This window comes from Oncorhynchus kisutch, linkage group LG15 (assembly GCF_002021735.2).
Source record: "Oncorhynchus kisutch isolate 150728-3 linkage group LG15, Okis_V2, whole genome shotgun sequence".
Taxonomy (NCBI): Eukaryota; Metazoa; Chordata; class Actinopteri; order Salmoniformes; family Salmonidae; genus Oncorhynchus; species Oncorhynchus kisutch.
The window spans coordinates 75,315,916-75,340,039 of NC_034188.2; the positions used below are offsets into that span (position 1 = coordinate 75,315,916).

The 24,124-nt window shown below is 48.5% G+C and overlaps 1 protein-coding gene across 2 annotated transcripts in view; it reads left to right on the forward strand.

Annotated features, from left to right (window-relative positions):
• The window catches only part of LOC109882736 (coatomer subunit beta'), a 72,556-nt gene that overhangs the window by 3,693 nt on the left and 44,739 nt on the right, over positions 1-24,124 (forward strand). For both annotated transcript variants that reach the window (XM_031791103.1, XM_031791102.1), the window contains exons 7-19: positions 561-660; positions 899-1,041; positions 1,332-1,531; positions 3,553-3,663; positions 3,769-3,857; positions 3,975-4,081; positions 5,763-5,906; positions 6,015-6,145; positions 12,848-13,055; positions 13,209-13,319; positions 13,661-13,875; positions 14,124-14,216; positions 14,540-14,720. In XM_031791103.1, coding sequence (XP_031646963.1) covers positions 561-660; positions 899-1,041; positions 1,332-1,531; positions 3,553-3,663; positions 3,769-3,857; positions 3,975-4,081; positions 5,763-5,906; positions 6,015-6,145; positions 12,848-13,055; positions 13,209-13,319; positions 13,661-13,875; positions 14,124-14,216; positions 14,540-14,720 — 1,833 coding nt within the window. The remainder of the gene's footprint in view (positions 1-560; positions 661-898; positions 1,042-1,331; positions 1,532-3,552; positions 3,664-3,768; positions 3,858-3,974; positions 4,082-5,762; positions 5,907-6,014; positions 6,146-12,847; positions 13,056-13,208; positions 13,320-13,660; positions 13,876-14,123; positions 14,217-14,539; positions 14,721-24,124) is intronic.

A 24,124-nucleotide genomic window follows, 5' to 3' on the forward strand; every position in this document is an offset into this window, starting at 1 on the left:
TGACTCTTTGCATCAACTTAGTGTAATTGGGGCGGCAGGGTAGCCTAGTGGTTAGAGCATTGGACTAGTAACCGGAAGGTTGCAAGTTCAAACCCCCGAGCTGACAAGGTACAAATCTGTCGTTCTGCCCCTGAACAGGCAGTTAACCCACTGTTCCTAGGCCGTCATTGAAAATAAGAATTTGTTCTTAACTGACTTGCCTAGTAAAATAAAGGTAAGCCTTTGACACTTATGAAATTATAATTATTCTTCAGTATTCCATAGTAACATCTGACAAAAATATCTAAAGACACTGAAGCAGCAAACTTTGTGGAAATGAATATTTGTGTCATTCTCAAAACTTTTGGCCACGACTGTACACATGTACACACAGTTTATATACACATGTACACACAGTTTTTCACACACTCTCAAACGAAGAATGAAACACATATGAATATGCACAGCATACACACTTTTCAGATGAGAAAATACACACACTTGAAGTGTTACGCGTCTGTCCTAGTGATGATATATATTGAGTTGACTGATTCTACTCTAGTCCTCTCCTCTACCTCCAGAATAAGACATGTGTGCAGACTCTAGAGGGCCATACCCAGAATGTGTCCTGTGTCAGCTTTCACCCTGAGCTGCCAATCATTCTCACAGGCTCCGAGGACGGTGGGTAGTGTAGTGTTTACCTTATCCCTTTAGAATGGAATAACAAGGTGTTTACCTATGTTATAACATAGTAATAACATTTTAAAGTTGTAACATTGTACCGTGGTAATAACATGGTGCTTTCTTGTCATGTTGACTAGTTCTAGTCTTCCCTGGATCCGTTATCTATGGTTGACCATCTTCTCACATGTAAATCTCTTTCTCTCCACCCTTCTTCCATCTTCTTATGGACATACAGGCACCGTGAGAGTCTGGCATTCCAGCACGTACCGCCTGGAGAACACACTGAACTATGGGATGGAACGTGTGTGGTGTGTGTGTGGCCAACGAGGCGCCAACAGTGTGGCGCTGGGATATGATGAAGGCAGCATCATCATCAAGGTACCAACTTAAGGAAACTCTAAACTACACATCAAGAATGATGTGGGGTCAGTGATCTGATTATTAGTATCATTGGTAATCATATAGAATGCTTGTATTGTTTTCATACAGGGCCAGTTTGATTCTGTAGGCTGACATATCACCCATGTATGTCCAAGTTGTATGTTCAGCTGAAGTTGAAATATTATGATTTGAACATCACTCCTTCTCTTCCTCTGTCTCATCTTCTTCACTCTCTCCCACCTCTTCTCCCTCTCTCTCCTCACCCCCCCCCCCCCCCCCTCCCTCAGTTGGGTCGCGAGGAACCAGCAATGTCTATGGACTCTAACGGTAAGATCATGTGGGCCAAGCACTCTGAGGTGCAGCAGGCCAACCTGAAGGCCATGGGAGAGGCTGAGATACAGGACGGAGAGAGGCTGTCCCTGGCCGTCAAAGACATGGGCAGCTGTGAAATCTATCCCCAGACCATCCAGCACAACCCCAACGGCAGGTCAGGATGTGCGTGTGTTACCGTGTTTGTGTGCATGTGTGTACTAGTTGCTCATCAAATGTAAAAAAATATATATACAGTACCAGTCAAAAGTTTGGACACACCAGCTCATTCCAGGGTTTTTCTTTATTTTTGTACTATTTTCTACATTGTAGAATAATAGTGAAGACATCAAAACTATAAAATAACACATATGGAACCATGTAGTAAGCAAAAAAGTGCTAAACAAATCAAAATATATTTTATATTTGAGATTATTCAAAGTAGCCAACCTTTGCCTTGATGACAGCTTTGCACACTCTTGGCATTCTCTCACCCAGCTTTACCTGGAATGCTTTTCCAACAATCTTGAAGGAGTTCCCACATATGCTGAGCACTTGTTGGCACCATCTCAATTGGGTTGAGGTCGGGTGGTAGAGGCCAGGTCATCTGATACAGCACTCCATCGCTCTCGTTCTTGGTCAAATAGCCCTTACACAGCCTGGAGGTGTGTTGGGTCATTGTCCTGTTGAAAACAAATAATAGTCCCACTAAGTGCAAATCAGATGGGAAGGCGTATCGCTGCAGAATGCTGTGGTAGCCATGCTGGTTAAGTGTGCCTTGAATTCAAAATAAATCACACAGTGTCACAAGCAAAGCACCACCATACCGCCTCCTCCATGCTTTACAGAGGGAACCACACATGCAGAGATCATCCGTTCACCAACTCTGCGTCTCACAAAGACACGGCGGTTAGAACCAAAACTCTCAAATTTGGACAGATTTCCACCGGTCTAATGTCCATTGCTCGTGTTTCTTGGCCCAAGCAAGTCTCTTCTTATTGGTGTCCTTTAGTAATGGTTTCTTTGCAGCAATAATGGTTTCTTTGCAGCATTTCGACCATGAAGGCCACAGTCTCCACTGAACAGTTGGTTGATGAGATGTGCATTTATTTAGGCTGCAATTTCTGAGACTGGTAACTCTAATGAAATTATCCTCTGCAGCAGAGGTAACTATGGGTCTTACTTTCCTGTGGCGGTCCTCATGAGAGCCAGTTTCATCATAGTGCTTGTGGTTTTTGCGGCTGCATTTGAAGAAACTTTAAAAGTTCTTTACATTTTCCGCATTGACTGACCTTCATGTCTTAAAGTAATGATGGACTGTAGTTTCTCTTTGCTTATTTGGGCTGTTCTTGCCATAATATGTAACCTTTATTTAATTAGTCAAGTCTGTTAAGAACCGATTCTTATTTACAATGACGGCCTACCCCAGCCAAACCCAGACGACACTGGGCCAATTGTGCGTCGCCCTATGGGACTCCCAATGTGATACACGGCCGGATGGACTTGGTCTTTTACCAAATAGGGCTATTTTCTGTATACCACCCCTACTGTACCTTCTCACAACACAAATTCCACAAACCTTTAACAAGGCACACCTGTTAATTGAAATGCATTCCAGGTGACTACCTCATGAAGCTGGTTGAGAGAATGCCAAGAGTGTGCAGAGCTGTCATCAAGGCAAAGGGTAGCTACTTTGTGTTATTTCATAGTTTTGATGTCTTCACTGTTGTTCTACAATGTAGAAAATAGTAAAAATAAAGAAAAATCCTGGAATGAGTTGGTGTGTCCATCCTTTTGACTGGTACTGTATATATGCTATTTAGCAGATGCTTTTATCCAAAGTGACTTACAGTCATGCGAGCATGCATTTGTATGTACTGTTGCTCCCCGGGAATCGAACCCACAATCTTAGTGTTGCAAGCACCATGCTCTACCAACTGAGCTTTACAGGACCATAAATGGACAGTATATATGTGTGTGTGTGTGTGTGTGTGTCAGGGGAGGCTGCTGATGGGAGGATGGCTCATAATAATGTCTTGAAGGGAGTAAATGGAATGGTATCGAACGTGGTTTATATGTGGTTGATATCATTCCATTGACTCCATTTCATCCATTACTATGAGTCGTCCTCCCCTCAGCACTGGTGTGTGATCACACACTAACTAATGTTGTGTGTCTGTGTGTGTATGTGTGTTACAGGTTTGTGGTAGTGTGTGGGGATGGAGAGTACATCATCTACACTGCAATGGCCCTGAGGAACAAGAGCTTCGGTTCAGCACAGGAGTTTGTTTGGGGCCACGACTCCTCAGAGTAAATCAAGTCAACCGCACACTGACCACTCATACACAGTCATCTATGGACCATCCACGGTCTAGTATGGTCAGGCTGACGTAACCACTGTTGTTTCTATGGCAGGTATGCTACTCGGGAGAGCACCAGCATGGTCAAAGTCTTCAAGAACTTCAAGGAAAAGAAGTCTTTTAAACCAGACTTTGGGGCAGAAGGTAAGACAAACATATCATACTTGATCCAGTATGAGCTGACTCCCTGTGTGTGTGTCTGCATGCAGATGATATGCTGATGTGTTATACCTAACGATATGTGTGTATCATCCCCTGCAGGTATCCATGGTGGGTTCTTGCTGGGCGTGAGGTCAGTGAGTGGTCTGGCCTTCTACGATTGGGAGAACACAGAGCTGGTCCGCCGCATTGAGATCCAGCCTAAACACGTGAGTCGGCTACAGTTATTTAAACTGTTATTAATCCACAGTTGATCTATATCAACTTTCAGACACGTGACCATTTACAGATTATAGCAGGTCCAGGCAGCGCCTAGCTCAGGTCAAGAGGGTGAGAAGCCACCTACAGCGATCCAACCCTCCTCTGACTTCCTCCCTACCACGATACAACCCTCCTCTAACTTCCTCCCCACAGCGATACAACCCTCCTCTAAATTCCTCCCCACAGCGATCCAACCCTCCGCTAACTTATTCCCCACAGCGAGCCAACCCTCCTCTAACCTCCTCCCCACAGCGATCCAACCCCCTCTTCACAGCTACCAAACCCTCTTCTAACCTCCTCCCCACAGCAACCCAACCCTCCTCTAACCTCCTCTACACAGCGACCCAACCTTCCTCTCCACAGCGACCCAACCCTTCTCTACCCCCCTCTCCACTGCGACCCAACCCTTCTCTAACCCCCTGTTCACAGCGACCCAACCATTCTTTTACCCCCTCTCCACTGCGATCCAACACTCCTCTAACCCACTCTCAACTGCAACCCAACTGTTCTCTAACCCCTTCTCCACAGTGACCAAACCCTCCTCTGACCTGCTCTCCACAGTGACCAAACCCTCCTCTGACCTGCTCTCCACAGTGACCAAACCCTCCTCTGACCTGCTCTCCACAGTGACACAACCCTCCTCTAACTTCCTCCCCACAGCGATCCAACCCTCCTCTAACTCCCTCCCCACAGCAATCCAACCCTCCTCTACCTTTCTCCCCACCGCGATACAACCCTCCTGTAACCTATGCTCCACAGCGACCCAATCTTCCTCTCCACGGCGACCCAACCCTCCTCTAACCTCCTCGCAAGGGCGACCCAAACCTCCTCTGATCTCCTCTCCACAGCGACCCAACCCTCCTCTGACCTCCTCTCCACAGCGACCCAACACTCCTCTGACCTCCTCTCCACAGCGACACAACACTTCTCTTACCCCATCCCCACTGCGACCCAACCCTTCTCTAACCCCCTCTCCACAGTGACCAAACCCTCCTCTGACCTCCTCTCCACAGCGACCCAACCCTTCTCTAACCCCCTCTCCACAGCGACCCAACCCTCCTCTGGCCTCCTCTCCACAGCGACCCAACCCTCCTCTGACCTCCTCCCCACAGCGATCCAACCCTCCTCTAAATTCCTTCCCACATTGATCCAACCCTCCTCTAACTTCCTCCCCACATCGATCCAACCCTCCTCTAACTTCCTCCCCACATCGATCCAACCCTCCTCTAAATTCCTCCCCACAGTGATCCAACCCTCCTCTAACTTCCTCCCCACAGCGAGTCTAACCTCCTCCCCACAGCAACCCAACCCTCCTCTATCCTCCTCTACACAGCGACCCACCCCTTCTCTAACCTCCTCTCCACAACGACCCAAACCTCCTCTCCACAGCGACCCAACCCGTCTCTACCCCCCCTCTCCACTGCGACCCAACCCTTCTCTAACCTCCTCTCCACAACAACCCAACCCTCCTCTCCACGGCGACCCAACCCTCCTCTGACCTCCTCTCCACAGCGACACAACCCTCCTCTCCACAGTGACACAACCCTCCTCTCCATAGTGACCCAACCCTCCTCTGACCTCCTCTCCACAGCAACACAACCCTCCTGTAACCACCTCTTCTTTCCTCAGGTCTTCTGGTCAGAGTCTGGGGAGCTGGTGTGTATTGCCACGGAGGAGTCTTTCTTTGTGTTGCGCTACCTGGCTGAGAAAGTGGCAACAGCACAGGAGACCAAGGAGGGAGTCACCGAGGATGGGATAGAGGATGCCTTCGAGGTGAGACTACGCGACATCTAGAGATTAGATTCTGGACAGGACAATTTATTTTGTATTTCCAAACCTATATCTCTCCCACTCTCGGTCTCTCTCACCCCCTTTCTCTAGGTGTTGGGTGAGATTCAGGAGGTGGTGAAGACTGGTCTGTGGGTGGGAGACTGTTTCATCTACACCAGCTCAGTCAACAGACTCAATTACTACGTAGGAGGAGAGATTGTCACCGTCGCCCACCTGGACAGGTAAGACTATGCCTACCTGCTGAGACTGCTACAAACCATTGACCTGTTGACCTCAAATGACCTGTTATGCATGTGTTTCAATATTTCAAATCTCGCTCAACTCTTACAGTTCCCTAGGGCCTAAAACATAAAGGATTCATGCCTTACAAAATGTTATGTCAGAATGTTGTTTCCTTAAGTCATTGCATGTCATGTTTCCTTTCATTCAAGCTATGTGCTCACCTTAATACTGGTGTTGTTTTGACTCCCCTGTCTGTCTGCTATAGAACTACAGTTGAAGTCAGAAGTTTACATACACCTTAGCCAAATACATTTAAAGTCAGTTTTTCACAATTCCTGACATTTAATCCTAGTAAAAATTGCCTGTCTTAGGTCAGTTAGGATCACCACTTTATTTTAAGAATGTGAAATGTCAGAATAATAGTAGAGAGTGATTTATTTCAGCTTTTATTTATTTCATCACATTCCCAGTGGGTCAGAATTTTACACTGAATTAGTATTTGGTAGCATTGCCTTTAAATTGTTTAACTTGGGTCAAACGTTTCAGGTAGCCTTCCACAAGCTTCCCACAATAAGTTGGGTGAATTTTGGCCCATTCCTCCTGACAGAGATGGTGTAGCTGAGTCAGGTTTGTAGACCTCCTTGCTCGCACACGCTTTTTCAGTTCTGCCCACACATTTTCTATAGGATTGAGGTCAGTGCTTTGTGATGGTCACTCCAATAATGTTACGACTTCCGCCGAAGTCAGGTCCTCTCCTTGTTCGGGCGGCGCTCGGGCACAGTTTGCGCGAGGACGTCCGTCGGGAGTTGGCCTACAGGGACACCACCCTCACCTTCGACCAGCTGGTGGACCTGTCCATTCGGCTGGATAACCTGCTGGCTACCCGCTGACGTCCAGATCGGGTTCTGTCGGTTCCATCCCCCAGCACCGCCGCTCTGGTGCCCGTGGAGCTGGGAGGTGCGTAGGGGGACTGGAGGAGGTTCCGGCTCGTGCACCATCTGTGGCCACAGAGGTCACACTGCGGTCGGTGCCAGGTTGGTTCCTCTGGGCATCGAGGCAGCAGGCAGGGTACTCTAGCGTCATCCCAGGTGAGCCGGCACCAGGCTCACCCAGAGCCCTCTGTTGCACACATGTTTTTGTATGTTACTTTTCCTGAGTTTTCCCCCCCATTCCCAGCATAAGGCTCTCGTCTCTTTCAGGCGCGGCTGGGAATTTTATAGGCAGATCGTAGTTTAGTTTAGTTTAGGGATCTCTATTGTTCCCGTGGCTGTGCCCTTCCCCGGTCATGCCTTAGACAGTCAACCATTAGGGTCTGGGTTGATTAGGGAGGCCACCGCTCCTCTGGGTATGGTGACGCAGGGGTGTCACAAGGAGAAAATCAGTCTCTTCCTCATTGACTCTTTCCCGTGGTGCTAGGCCTACCCAGGTTAGCTTGTCATGGTCCCACTGTTCCTTGGCAACGGAGGGCTCTCACGGGGTGGACGCGAGAGTGCTCGGGAGGTGTTTAGGGGTTTCCGTTGGTGCTACTACGGTGGAAAGTCCAGACCAGGTTTCCACCGTTGCCATTCCCCCTGAATATGCCGATTTGGCTCCCGCCTTCTCCAAAAAGAAGGCGACTCAATTTACCACCCCATCGACGGGGCGATTGTGCGATAAATCTCCTGGTAGACGCTGCACTTCCCAGGAATCACGTGTATCCCCTCTCACAGGTGGAGACGGCAGCTATGGAGACATATGTCTCCGAATCCCTGCGTCAGGGGTACATTAGGTACCCCACATCACCCGCCTCCTCAAGTTTCATTTTTGTGAAGAAGAAGGAGGGAGGTGTCATGACGTTCCCCTCTTTGGGTACAGCAAGACCCATCCCCCTCTCCCTTCCCCCTTCAACTAGGCTGCTGTGGACAGAGAGGTCCTAAATTCCTAGGGAAGACCCTGCCTCATGGCCACACAGTATAACGACAGAGTGAATTTTCATAGAGAAAAAAGGAATTTCTTCCACCTCACAGAACAACATTTATGATCCGGAGAAGGTATAAAAGATCGGTGAAGAATCCAGCTACGAACTGGTCCGTTTGTTACATTTTGGTGAGGCTCATGGGAGACGGTGTGGCCACATTATATAATAGCCTCAGATATGAGGTTTACATCTAATTGTTGTATAAGATGAATGAGTGAGTATGATACTGTTTGTAAAACTGTGGAATGTGATTTTGGACTCCAATTCTCCAATTCCCTTTTGAGTTTAACTAAATCAGAGGACTGCCCATGAGCCCAGTTAGGGTCAGGCATCCTGGGACAGCCCCTTTTCTGCAATTCCGAATAAAACCCCAACTTTGAGAAGTTCTCAGTAGACCATGTTTTTCTCTATTACGAGAGGATGAAGGTTGCATACCAAAGACCTGAATCTTTTAACCATACCACATGGTTAAACCCTTAGACTATCGATACCGACAGAATAAGAACAAGTCTTTGATATTAATTACTAGTCTGCAGCTAGGAATTCGGTATCATTGAACGCGAAGAACGACAACCGCCAAAACATCCATTCTACAACATGAATGAATGTCGCTCTGAACTATCCCCTCTAATCAGGACAGACAGAGAGAGAGAGACGGACAATTCTACAAAAGAAGCAAACTTTTCAACAGCGATCAAGACGACACACTGAGCGTAAATATATATATTGATTGCAATTGTTCCCGAATGAGTGAGCGTTCATGTGCAAAGGATTAGCATTTCAATTGTTATAATTATCAACTCTGTCGTGACTTCTCAGGTGAACCCCACTCCCCCTTTTGTCTAACAAGCCGTGATGCCGAGTCAGCCCACTAGGGCACATTCCCCTATCATTCCCCTGACTTCCTAGTTAATTATAGTTACATGATTAATCAGTTTGATCGCGTAATACTAATTACAGAGAATCTTTGATAAAAACTATAAGTCTTCAGTTTAATGATAGTAAAGACACGACAGAGGTCTGCGCCCGTGTATTGACTACCGAGGCCTAAACCAGATCACGGTGAGGTACAGTTACCCGCTACCTCTTATCGCCACGGCGATTGAGTCAATGCACGGGGTGCGCTTCTTCACCAAACTAGATCTCAGGAGTGCTTACAACCTGGTGCGTATCCGGGAGGGAGACGAGTGGAAGACGGCGTTCAGTATGACCTCAGGGCATTATGAGTACCTCGTCATGCCGTACGTGTTGATGAATGCTCCGTCAGTCTTCCAGGCCTTTGTAGATGAGATTTTCAGGGACCTGCACGGGCAGGGTGTAGGTGTATATTGATGACATTCTGATATACTCCGCTGCACGCGCCGAGCATGTGTCCCTGATGTAATTGGCCGACTCCCACCACGGTAAAGGAAGTGCAGCTGTTCCTAGGGTTTGCCAATTACTACCGGAGATTTATCCAGGGTTTTGGTCAGGCAGCGGCTTCCATTACCTCACTGCTGAAGGGGGGCCCGGTACGTTTGCAGTGGTCGGCTGAGGCAGACAGGGCTTTTGGTCACCTGAGGGCTCTGTTTACCTTGGCTCCCGTGCTGGCCCATCCGGATCCCTCTTTGGCGTTCATAGTGGAGGTGGACACGTCTGAGGCTGAGATAGGAGCCGTGCTCTCTCAGTGCTCAGGTACGCCACCGAGCGAAACTATGACGTGGGGGACTGGGAGCTGTTTGCTGTCGTCAAGGCTCTGTAGGCGTGGAGACATTGGCTTGAAGGGGCTAAACACCCTTTTCTCATCTGGACTGACCACCGCAATCTGGAGTACATCCGGGCAGGGAGGAGACTGAACCCTCGCCAGGCAAGGTGGGCCATGTTTTTCACCCGTTTAGTTTTTTCCCTTTCCTACAGACCAGGTTCCCAGAACGTGAAGGCAGACGCACTGTCCCGACTGTATGACATAGAGGAGCGGCCTATGGATCCCACTCCCATACTCCCGGCATCCTGCCTGGTGGTGCCGGTAGTGTGGGAGCTGAACGCGGACATTGAGCAGGCGTTACGTGCAGAGCCCGCTCCCCTCCAGTGTACCGCTGGGTGTCTGTACGTTCTGTCTGCTGTCTGTGACCGGTTGATCTATTGGGCCCACACGTCACCCTCCTCTGGTCATCCTGCGATCGGTCGGACGGTGCGCTGTTTGGTTGGGAAGTACTGGTGGCCTACCTTGGCCAAGGACGTGAGGGTTTATGTTTCCTCCTGCTCTGTGTGCGCTCAGTGTAACGCTCCTAGGCACCTGCCCAGAGGGAAGCTACACCCCTTACCCGTTCCACAGCTGCTTTGGTCGCACCTGTCGGTGGATTTTCTTACCGATCTGCCCCCTCACAGGGAAACACCACGATAATGGTTGTTGTGGATCGGTTCTCTATGTCCTGCCGTCTCCCCCCATGCCCGATCTCCCTACGGTCCTACAGACTGCGGAGGCCTTGTTTACACACGTCCTCCAGCACTACGGGGTGCCTGAGGATATAGTGTCTGATAGAGGTCCCCAGTTCACTTCGAGGGTCTGGAAGGCGTTCATGGAATGTCTGGTGGTCTCGATCAGCCTTACCTTGGGGTTTCATCATGAAAGTAATGGGCAGGTGGAGAGAGTGAACCAGGATGTAGGCAGGTTTCTGCGGTCGTATTGCCAGGATCTGCTGGGGGAGTCGTCCCCGAGGCCGGCGTCGGCGCGCTGCTGGAGCCGTGCGTCAAGGGGAAGGTACTGTCATGACTTCCGCCGGAGTCGGGTCCTCTCCTTGTTCGGGCGGCGCTCGGTGGTCGGCTCCGCCAGTCTTCTAGCCATCGTCGAGCCAATTTTCATTTTCCATTTGTCTTGGTTTCTACTCCCTCATTTACTAGTTGTGTATTTAACCCTCTGTTCCCCCCATGTCTTTGCGTGGGATTGTTTATTGTAGTGCTTGTGCACATTCCCCTTGAGGGCACTACGTGTTATTTTTGTGCCTATTTATCTTGTTGTTCTGGATTTACCTTAATAAATCTTACCGGTTATTACCCAGTTTCTGCTCTCCTGCACCTCACTTCTCTGCCGCCTATTACGCACCCCGCTACAAATAACTTTACTTTGTTGTCCTTAAGCCATTTTGCCACAACTTTGGAAGTCTGCTTGGGGTCATTGTCCATGTGGAAGACCCATTTGCAACCAAACTTTAACTTCCTGACTGATGTTTTGAGATGTTGCTTCAATATATCCACATAATGTTCCACCCTCATGATGCCATCTATTTTGTGAAGTGCAGCAAAGCACCCCCACAACATGATGCTGCCACCCCTGTGCTTCATGGTTGGGATGGTATTCTTCGGCCTGCATGCCTCCCCCTTTTTCCTCCAAACATAATGATGGTCATTATGGCCAAACAGTTTCATCAGACCAGAGGACTTTTCTCTAAAAAGTTTGATCTTTGTCCCCGTGTCCAGTTGCAAACCGTAGTCTGGCTTTTTTATGGTGGTTTTGGAGCAGTGGCTTCTTCCTTACTGAGCTTCAGGTTATGTCAATATAGGACTTGTTTTACTGTGGATATAGATACTTTAGTACCTGTTTCCTCCAGCATCTTCACAAGGTCCTTTGCTGTTGTTTTGAGATTGATTTGCACTTCTCGCACCAAAGTACGTTCATCTCTAAGAGACAGAACGAGTCTCCTTGCTGAGTGGTGTGATGGCTGCGTGGTCCCATGGTGTTTATACTTATGTATTATTGTTTGTACGATGAACGTGGTACCTTCAGGCGTTTGGAAATTGCTCCCAAGGATGAACCAGACTTGTGGAGGTCTACAATTTTTTTTCTGAGGTCTTGGCTGATTTCTTTAGATTTTCCCATGATGTCAATCAGAGGCACTGAGTTTGAAGGTAGGCCTTGAAATACATCCACAGGTACACCTCCAATTGACTCAAATTATGTCAATTCGCCTATCAGAAGCTTCTAAAGCCTAAATCATTTTCTGGAATTTTCCAAGCTATTTAAAGGCACAGTCAACTTAGTGTATGTAAACTTCTGACCCACTGGAATTGTGATACAGTGAATAAGTCAAATAATCTGTCAATAAACAATTGTTGGAAAAATGTATTGTGTCATGCACAAAGTAGATGTCTTAACCAACTTGCACAAAGTACACAAAGTAGATGTCTTAACCAACTTGCCAAAACTATAGTTTGTTTACAAGAAATTTGTGGAGTGGTTGAAAAACTAGTTTTAATGACTCCAACCTAAGTGTATGTAAACTTCTGACTTCAACTGTATGTACTGTACCTGTCTGTCTAGAATATTGGTGTTGTATTGACTCCCTGTCTGTCTAAAATATTGGTGTTGTATTGACTCCCTGTCTGTCTGCTATAGAACTATGTACCTGTCTGTCTAAAATACTGGTGTTGTATTGACTCCCTGTCTGTCTGCTATAGAACTATGTACCGGTCTGTCTGAAATACTGGTGTTGTATTGACTCCCTGTCTGTCTGCTATAGAACAATGTACCTGTCTGTCTAAAATACTGGTGTTGTATTGACTCCCTGTCTGTCTGCTATAGAACTATGTACCGGTCTGTCTAAAATACTGGTGTTGTATTGACTCCCCGTCTGTCTGCTATAGAACTATGTACCTGTCTGTCTAAAATACTGGTGTTGTATTGACTCCCTGTCTGTCTGCTATAGAACTATGTACCTGTCTGTCTAAAATACTGGTGTTGTATTGACTCCCTGTCTGTCTGCTATAGAACTATGTACCTGTTGGGCTACATCCCTAAGGATGACCGTCTGTATCTGGGTGATAAGGAGCTGAACATCGTCACTTACTCTCTGCTGGTGTCGGTACTGGAGTACCAGACAGCTGTAATGAGGAGGGACTTTGGGATGGCCGACAGGGTCCTACCCACCATCCCTAAAGAGATGAGGACCAGGGTCGCCCACTTTTTAGAGAAACAGGTGAGACTGGGAGGGTGGGTGTATTTTTACATTGGTGTGTGTCTTAACGCACACCATTTCTGTGTGTGTCCTCTCTAGTGTCTGTGTGAATATTTTGTGTGTGTGTGTGTGTGTGTGTAACCCTTTCTCCTCTCTCTATCTCTCTCTCTGCAGGGTTTCATGCAGCAGGCTCTGGCTGTGTCCACAGACTCAGAACACAGGTTTGAGTTGGCTCTGCAGCTAGGAGAACTGAAGATCGCCTACCAGCTGGCTGTAGAGGCTGAGGTGAGACAACACGTAAAGAGAAAGACTGGATTTTTTTGGGACAAACTGGGAATTATAGCAGTCTTGGAATGCAAGGGAAGTATTGAGAAATGTACGGCCAAATTTGGATATTTTCAGACATACAGTATTTGGAGACCTACAGTATAAGATGACATGTGAAATACTGTAGTAAAGGTTATATCTTATCATATTTTTAACTAATCAAAAGCAGAGTGAATAGGGCTTCTGTTTTGTGTTTGTGATGAATGTCTTTCTAACATGGAATACCTGTTCCCTCTCTCTCTTCCCCGTCCCTTTCTCTCCCTCTCCACATCCTCTCTCCCTGGCACGGTGTCCTACAGTCGGAGCAGAAGTGGAAGCAGTTGGCAGAGCTGGCCACCACTAAGTGCCAGTTTGTCCTGGCCCAGGAGTGTCTGCACCATGCCCAGGACTATGGGGGGCTACTGCTGTTGGCCACAGCCTCGGGCAACACCACCATGGTGGGCAAGCTGGCAGAGGGGGCAGAGAGAGATGGCAAGACCAATGTGGCTTTCCTCACCTATTTCCTCCAGGGGAAGTAAGTGTGTTTAGGGAGAGAAGGGTGCGCGGGGTGGATGGTACAGAGGGAGGTGAGGAGGAGTGAGCAGAGTGTTTAGGTTTAACTTTTATATGTACATCATCTGTCAATAAATTGTTCTTATCGTTTCATCATTTATAATTCATTATTGGATCTTGGTGGGCTTTATGTTTATGATCTGGAAATGTCAATGTCCTTGGTTTCATCATTAGTCATTGTATTTCCATATTTCTGTTTTTTCCTTCTAGACTGGACAAATGTCTGGAGCTCCTCATTAAAACCAACCGGCTGCCAGAGGCTGCATTCCTGGCCAGAACATACCTGCCCAGCCATGTGTCTAGGTACAGCACTGGCAGGTTGACCTTGATTATCTCAATCTTGCCCTGGAGACACAACTTAGCTAAATTGGCTATATTAAAAAAATGCATGAAAACAAAATCTAGCTTTTTGGTCTTAATTTAAGGTTAGGGTTAAGCATTCGGGTTAGCAGTATTGTAAAAATCTGAATTTATGACTTTGTGGCTGTGCCAGCTAGTGACCACTCTGCAGAGCTACCTCCAGCACATGATTCATGACAGAAAAACGCTAACCTGCACAGCTGTGTGTGTGTGTGTCTGTGTGTGTGTGTGTGTATACACATGTACTGACCTCTCTGTGTCTCCAGAGTGGTGAAGCTGTGGAAGGAGAGCCTGGGGAAGGTGAACCAGAAGGCAGCTGATGCGTTGGCCAACCCTACAGACTACAGCAACCTGTTCCCCGGCCTACAGGAGGCCTTCCTGGCCGAAGACTACCTCAAGGAGACCCACGTCAGGCTGAGGCCTGCCGCAGAGTACCCTCTCATCACCGTGAGTAGATACACACACATCTTGGGAACATTGTGGCAAAACCTTTGCAGCCGTTTTGGATCATTTTCTTCTGTTTCATACCTATTTAACACAACCCTGATTGAACATGTTCTTTCCATCTTCCACTGAACAAAAATATAAACACAACATGTAAAGTCCCCTGTTTCATGAGCTGAAGTAAAAGATCCCAGAAATGTTACATGTGCACAAAAAACATATGTTTACATCCCTGTTAGCATTTCTCTTTTGCCAAGATAATCCATCCACCTGACAGGTGTGGCATATATCAAGAAGCTCATTAAACAGCAAGATCATTACACAGGTGCACCTTGTGCTGGGGACAATAAAATTCCACTCTAAAATGTGCAGTTTTGTCACACAACACAATGCTACAGATGTCTCAAGTTTTGAGGAAGCATGCAATTGGCATGCTGACTGCAGGAATGTCAACCAGAGCTGTTGCTCATTTCTCTACCATAAGACGTCTTTAATACCATTAAAGAGAATTTGGTAGTACGTCTGACCGGCCTAACAACTGCAGACCACATGTATGACGTTGTGTGGGCGAGCAGTTTGCTGATGTCAACATTGTGAACAGAAGTGGTGGGGTTATGGTATGGGCAGGACATAAGCTACGAACAACAAACCCAATTGCATTTTATCGCAATTTGAATGCACAGAGATACTGTGCCGAGATCCTGAGACCCATTGTTATGCCATTCATCTTCCACCATCACCTCATGTTTCAGCATGATAATGCACGGCACCATGTCGTAAGGATCTCTACACAATTCCTGGAAGCTGAAAATGTCCTAGTACTAACGAGACATGTCACCCATTGAGCATGTGTGGGATGCTCTGGATCGACGTGTATGACAGAGTGTTCCAGTTCCCGCCAATATCCGGTAACTTCGCATAGCCATTGAAGAGGAGTGGGACAACATTCCACAGGCCACAATCAACAGCCTGATCAACTCTATGTGAAGTAGATGTGTTGCAAAGCATAAGGCAAATGGTGGTCACACCAGATTCTCACTGGTTTTCTGATCCATGTCCCTACTTTTTTTTTTTAGGTATTAAAATAGGCAGTAAAATACAGGTCAATGATTTGAGTCAAGGCAATACTTTACATAACCCCTTTGTACCTCTGCCCTTGTTTTCTGGTCAAATAAATCATATTATAATAATGCTTGTTATTATAGTATAAATCTTGTACTTGTAGTAATACTGTCGTAATAATGCCTCTCCACACACTGTTCTGCCTCTCCACACACTGTTCTGCCTCTCCACACACTGTTCTACCTCTCCACACACTGTTCTGCCTCTCTACTCACTGTTCTGCCTCTCCACACACTGTTCTACCTCTCCACACACTGTTCTGCCTCTCCACACACTGTTCTGCCTCTCCACACACTGTTCTGCCTCTCCACACACTATTCTGCCTCTCCACACACTGTTCTACCTCTCCACACACTGTTCTGCCTCTCCACTCACTGTTCTGCCTCTCCACACACTGTTCTACCTCTCCACACACTGTTCTGCCTCTCTACTCACTGTTCTGCCTCTCCACACACTGTTCTACCTCTCCACACACTGTTCTGCCTCTCCACACACTGTTCTGCCTCTCCACACACTGTTCTGCCTCTCCACACACTGTTCTGCCTCTCCACTCACTGTTCGGCCTCTCCACACACTGTTCTGCCTCTCCACTCACGGTTCTGCCTCTCCACACACGGTTCTGCGTCTACACACTGTTCTGCCTCTCCACACACTGTTCTGCCTCTCCACTCACTGTTCTGCCTCTCCACTCACTGTTCTGCCTCTCCACACACTGTTCTGCCTCTCTACTCACTGTTCTGCCTCTCCACACACTGTTCTGCCTCTCCACTCACTGTTATACCTCTCCACACACTGTTCTGCCTCTCCACTCACTGTTCTGACTCTCCACACACTGTTCTGCCTCTCCACTCACTGTTCTGCCTCTCCACACACTGTTCTACCTCTCCACACACTGTTCTGCCTCTCCACTCACTGTTCTGCCTCTCCACTCACTGTTCTGCCTCTCCACTCACTGTTATGCCTCTCCACACACTGTTCTGCCTCTCCAGTCACTGTTCTGCCTCTCCACACACTGTTCTGCCTCTCCACACACTGTTCTGCCTCTCCACACACTGTTCTGCCTCTCCACACACTGTTCTGCCTCTCCACACACTGTTCTGCCTCTCCACTCACTGTTCTACTTCTCTACTCACTGTTCTGCCTCTCTACTCACTGTTCTGCCTCTCCACTCACTGTTCTGCTTCTCTACTCACTGTTCTACCTCTCCACTCACTGTTCTACCTCTCTACTCACTGTTCTACCTCTCTACTCACTGTTATACCTCTCTACTCACTGTTCTGCCTCTCCACTCACTGTTCTACCTCTCCACACACTGTTCTGCTTCTCTACTCACTGTTCTGCCTCTCCACACACTATTCTGCTTCTCTACTCGCTGTTCGTTCTACCTCTCCACACACTGTTCTACTTCTCCACACACTGTTCTACTTCTCCACACACTGTTCTGCCTCTCCACACACTGTTCTGCTTCTCCACACACTGTTCTGCCTCTCTACTCACTGTTCTGCCTCTCCACTCACTGTTATACCTCTCCACACACTGTTCTACCTCTCTACTCACTGTTCTACCTCTCTACTCACTGTTCTACCTCTCTACTCACTGTTATACCTCTCCACACACTGTTCTGCCTCTCCACTCACTGTTCTACTTCTCTACTCACTGTTCTGCCTCTCTACTCACTGTTCTGCCTCTCCACTCACTGTTCTGCCTCTCCACACACTGTTCTGCTTCTCTACTCACTGTTCTGCCTCTCCACATACTGTTCTGCTTCTCTACTCACTGTTCTACCTCTCCACACACTGTTCTGCTTCTCTACTCACTGTTATACCTCGCCACACACTGTTCTACCTCTCCACACACTTTTCTACCTCTCTACTCACTGTTCTGCTTCTCTACTCACTGTTATACCTCTCCACACACTGTTCTACCTCTCTACACACTGTTCTACTTCTCTACTCACTGTTATACCTCTCCACACACTGTTCTACTACTCCACACACTGTTCTGCCTCTCCACACACTGTTCTGCTTCTCCACACACTGTTCTGCCTCTCCACTCACTGTTCTACCTCTCCACACACTGTTCTGCCTCTCCACTCACTGTTCTGCCTCTCCACACACTGTTCTGCCTCTCCACACACTGTTCTACCTCTCCACACACTGTTCTACCTCTCCACACACTGTTCTACCTCTCCACACACTGTTCTGCCTCTCCAATCACTGTTCTACCTCTCTACTCACTGTTCTACCTCTCTACTCACTGTTCTCCCTCTCTACACACTGTTCCGCCTCTCCACACACTGTTCTGCCTCTCCACACACTGTTCTACCTCTCCACACACGGTTCTACCTCTCCACACACTGTTCTACCTCTCCACACACTGTTCTGCCTCTCCACTCACTGTTCTGCCTCTCCACTCACTGTTATGCCTCTCCACACACTGTTCTGCCTCTCCAGTCACTGGTCTGCCTCTCCACACACTGTTCTGCCTCTCCACACACTGTTCTTCCTCTCCACACACTGTTCTGCCTCTCCACACACTGTTCTGCCTCTCCACTCACTGTTCGGCCTCTCCACACACTGTTCTGCCTCTCCACTCACGGTTCTGCCTCTCCACACACGGTTCTGCGTCTACACACTGTTCTGCCTCTCCACACACTGTTCTGCCTCTCCACTCACTGTTCTGCCTCTCCACTCAATGTTCTGCCTCTCCACTCACTGTTCTGCCTCTCCACACACTGTTCTGCCTCTCTACTCACTGTTCTGCCTCTCCACACACTGTTCTGCCTCTCCACTCACTGTTATACCTCTCCACACACTGTTCTGCCTCTCCACTCACTGTTCTGACTCTCCACACACTGTTCTGCCTCTCCACTCACTGTTCTGCCTCTCCACACACTGTTCTACCTCTCCACACACTGTTTTGCCTCTCCACTCACTGTTCTGCCTCTCCACTCACTGTTCTGCCTCTCCACTCACTGTTATGCCTCTCCACACACTGTTCTGCCTCTCCAGTCACTGTTCTGCCTCTCCACACACTGTTCTGCCTCTCCACACACTGTTCTGCCTCTCCACACACTGTTCTGCCTCTCCAAACACTGTTCTGCCTCTCCACACTCTGTTCTGCCTCTCCACACACTGTTCTGCCTCTCCACACACTGTTCTGCCTCTCCACTCACTGTTCTACTTCTCTACTCACTGTTCTGCCTCTCTACTCACTGTTCTGCCTCTCCACTCACTGTTCTGCTTCTCTACTCACTGTTCTACCTCTCCACTCACTGTTCTACCTCTCTACTCACTGTTCTACCTCTCTACTCACTGTTATACCTCTCCACACACTGTTCTGCCTCTCCACTCACTGTTCTACTTCTCTACTCACTGTTCTGCCTCTCTACTCACTGTTCTGCCTCTCCACTCACTGTTCTACCTCTCCACACACTGTTCTGCTTCTCTACTCACTGTTCTGCCTCTCCACACACTATTCTGCTTCTCTACTCGCTGTTCGTTCTACCTCTCCACACACTGTTCTACTTCTCCACACACTGTTCTGCCTCTCCACACACTGTTCTGCTTCTCCACACACTGTTCTGCCTCCCCACACACTGTTCTGCCTCTCCACTCACTGTTCTACTTCTCTACTCACTGTTCTGCCTCTCTACTCACTGTTCTGCCTCTCCACTCACTGTTCTGCCTCTCCACACACTGTTCTGCTTCTCTACTCACTGTTCTGCATCTCTACTCACTGTTCTGCCTCTCCACTCACGGTTCTGCCTCTCCACACACGGTTCTGCGTCTACACACTGTTATGCCTCTCCACACACTGTTCTGCCTCTCCACTCACTGTTCTGCCTCTCCACTCACTGTTCTGCCTCTCCACTCACTGTTCTGCCTCTCCACACACTGTTATACCTCTCCACACACTGTTCTGCCTCTCCACTCACTGTTCTGACTCTCCACACACTGTTCTGCCTCTCCACTCACTGTTCTGCCTCTCCACACACTGTTCTACCTCTCCACACACTGTTCTGCCTCTCCACTCACTGTTCTGACTCTCCACACACTGTTCTGCCTCTCCACTCACTGTTCTGCCTCTCCACACACTGTTCTACCTCTCCACACACTGTTCTACCTCTCTACTCACTGTTCTGCTTCTCTACTCACTGTTATACCTCTCCACACACTGTTCTACCTCTCTACACACTGTTCTACTTCTCTACTCACTGTTATACCTCTCCACACACTGTTCTACTACTCCACACACTGTTCTGCCTCTCCACACACAGTTCTGCTTCTCCACACACTGTTCTGCCTCTCCACTCACTGTTCTACCTCTCCACACACTGTTCTGCCTCTCCACTCACTGTTCTGCCTCTCCACACACTGTTCTGCCTCTCCACACACTGTTCTACCTCTCCACACACTGTTCTACCTCTCCACACACTGTTCTACCTCTCCACACACTGTTCTGCCTCTCCAATCACTGTTCTACCTCTCTACTCACTGTTCTACCTCTCTACTCACTGTTCTACCTCTCTACACACTGTTCTGCCTCTCCACACACTGTTCTGCCTCTCCACACACTGTTCTACCTCTCCACACACGGTTCTACCTCTCCACACACTGTTCTACCTCTCCACACACTGTTCTGCCTCTCCACTCACTGTTCTGCCTCTCTACTCACTGTTCTGCCTCTCCACACACTGTTCTGCCTCTCCACACACTGTTCTGCCTCTCCAAACACTGTTCTGCCTCTCCACACTCTGTTCTGCCTCTCCACACACTGTTCTGCCTCTCCACACACTGTTCTGCCTCTCCACTCACTGTTCTACTTCTCTACTCACTGTTCTGCCTCTCTACTCACTGTTCTGCCTCTCCACTCACTGTTCTGCTTCTCTACTCACTGTTCTACCTCTCCACTCACTGTTCTACCTCTCTACTCACTGTTCTACCTCTCTACTCACTGTTCTGCCTCTCCACACACTGTTCTGCTTCTCTACTCACTGTTCTGCATCTCTACTCACTGTTCTGCCTCTCCACTCACGGTTCTGCCTCTCCACACACGGTTCTGCGTCTACACACTGTTATGCCTCTCCACACACTGTTCTGCCTCTCCACTCACTGTTCTGCCTCTCCACTCACTGTTCTGCCTCTCCACTCACTGTTCTGCCTCTCCACACACTGTTATACCTCTCCACACACTGTTCTGCCTCTCCACTCACTGTTCTGACTCTCCACACACTGTTCTGCCTCTCCACTCACTGTTCTGCCTCTCCACACACTGTTCTACCTCTCCACACACTGTTCTGCCTCTCCACTCACTGTTCTGACTCTCCACACACTGTTCTGCCTCTCCACTCACTGTTCTGCCTCTCCACACACTGTTCTACCTCTCCACACACTGTTCTACCTCTCTACTCACTGTTCTGCTTCTCTACTCACTGTTATACCTCTCCACACACTGTTCTACCTCTCTACACACTGTTCTACTTCTCTACTCACTGTTATACCTCTCCACACACTGTTCTACTACTCCACACACTGTTCTGCCTCTCCACACACAGTTCTGCTTCTCCACACACTGTTCTGCCTCTCCACTCACTGTTCTACCTCTCCACACACTGTTCTGCCTCTCCACTCACTGTTCTGCCTCTCCACACACTGTTCTGCCTCTCCACACACTGTTCTACCTCTCCACACACTGTTCTACCTCTCCACACACTGTTCTACCTCTCCACACACTGTTCTGCCTCTCCAATCACTGTTCTACCTCTCTACTCACTGTTCTACCTCTCTACTCACTGTTCTACCTCTCTACACACTGTTCTGCCTCTCCACACACTGTTCTGCCTCTCCACACACTGTTCTACCTCTCCACACACGGTTCTACCTCTCCACACACTGTTCTACCTCTCCACACACTGTTCTGCCTCTCCACTCACTGTTCTGCCTCTCTACTCACTGTTCTGCCTCTCCACACACTGTTCTGCCTCTCCACACACTGTTCTGCCTCTCCAAACACTGTTCTGCCTCTCCACACTCTGTTCTGCCTCTCCACACACTGTTCTGCCTCTCCACACACTGTTCTGCCTCTCCACTCACTGTTCTACTTCTCTACTCACTGTTCTGCCTCTCTACTCACTGTTCTGCCTCTCCACTCACTGTTCTGCTTCTCTACTCACTGTTCTACCTCTCCACTCACTGTTCTACCTCTCTACTCACTGTTCTACCTCTCTACTCACTGTTATACCTCTCCACACACTGTTCTGCCTCTCCACTCACTGTTCTACTTCTCTACTCACTGTTCTGCCTCTCTACTCACTGTTCTGCCTCTCCACTCACTGTTCTACCTCTCCACACACTGTTCTGCTTCTCTACTCACTGTTCTGCCTCTCCACACACTATTCTGCTTCTCTACTCGCTGTTCGTTCTACCTCTCCACACACTGTTCTACTTCTCCACACACTGTTCTGCCTCTCCACACACTGTTCTGCTTCTCCACACACTGTTCTGCCTCCCCACACACTGTTCTGCCTCTCCACTCACGGTTCTGCCTCTCCACACACGGTTCTGCGTCTACACACTGTTCTGCCTCTCCACACACTGTTCTGCCTCTCCACTCACTGTTCTGCCTCTCCACTCACTGTTCTGCCTCTCCACACACTGTTCTGCCTCTCTACTCACTGTTCTGCCTCTCCACACACTGTTCTGCCTCTCCACTCACTGTTATACCTCTCCACACACTGTTCTGCCTCTCCACTCACTGTTCTGACTCTCCACACACTGTTCTGCCTCTCCACTCACTGTTCTGCCTCTCCACACACTGTTCTACCTCTCCACACACTGTTCTGCCTCTCCACTCACTGTTCTGCCTCTCCACTCACTGTTCTGCCTCTCCACTCACTGTTATGCCTCTCCACACACTGTTCTGCCTCTCCAGTCACTGTTCTGCCTCTCCACACACTGTTCTGCCTCTCCACACACTGTTCTGCCTCTCCACACACTGTTCTGCCTCTCCACACACTGTTCTGCCTCTCCACACACTGTTCTGCCTCTCCACTCACTGTTCTACTTCTCTACTCACTGTTCTGCCTCTCTACTCACTGTTCTGCCTCTCCACTCACTGTTCTGCTTCTCTACTCACTGTTCTACCTCTCCACTCACTGTTCTACCTCTCTACTCACTGTTCTACCTCTCTACTCACTGTTATACCTCTCTACTCACTGTTCTGCCTCTCCACTCACTGTTCTACCTCTCCACACACTGTTCTGCTTCTCTACTCACTGTTCTGCCTCTCCACACACTATTCTGCTTCTCTACTCGCTGTTCGTTCTACCTCTCCACACACTGTTCTACTTCTCCACACACTGTTCTGCCTCTCCACACACTGTTCTGCTTCTCCACACACTGTTCTGCCTCCCCACACACTGTTCTGCCTCTCCACTCACTGTTCTACTTCTCTACTCACTGTTCTGCCTCTCTACTCACTGTTCTGCCTCTCCACTCACTGTTATACCTCTCCACACACTGTTCTACCTCTCTACTCACTGTTCTACCTCTCTACTCACTGTTCTACCTCTCTACTCACTGTTATACCTCTCCACACACTGTTCTGCCTCTCCACTCACTGTTCTACTTCTCTACTCACTGTTCTGCCTCTCTACTCACTGTTCTGCCTCTCCACTCACTGTTCTGCCTCTCCACACACTGTTCTGCTTCTCTACTCACTGTTCTGCCTCTCCACACACTGTTCTGCTTCTCTACTCACTGTTCTACCTCTCCACACACTGTTCTGCTTCTCTACTCACTGTTATACCTCGCCACACACTGTTCTACCTCTCCACACACTGTTCTACCTCTCTACTCACTGTTCTGCTTCTCTACTCACTGTTATACCTCTCCACACACTGTTCTACCTCTCTACACACTGTTCTACTTCTCTACTCACTGTTATACCTCTCCACACACTGTTCTACTACTCCACACACTGTTCTGCCTCTCCACACACTGTTCTGCTTCTCCACACACTGTTCTGCCTCTCCACTCACTGTTCTACCTCTCCACACACTGTTCTGCCTCTCCACTCACTGTTCTGCCTCTCCACACACTGTTCTGCCTCTCCACAACTGTTCTACCTCTCCACACACTGTTCTACCTCTCCACACACTGTTCTACCTCTCCACACACTGTTCTGCCTCTCCAATCACTGTTCTACCTCTCTACTCACTGTTCTACCTCTCTACTCACTGTTCTACCTCTCTACACACTGTTCTGCCTCTCCACACACTGTTC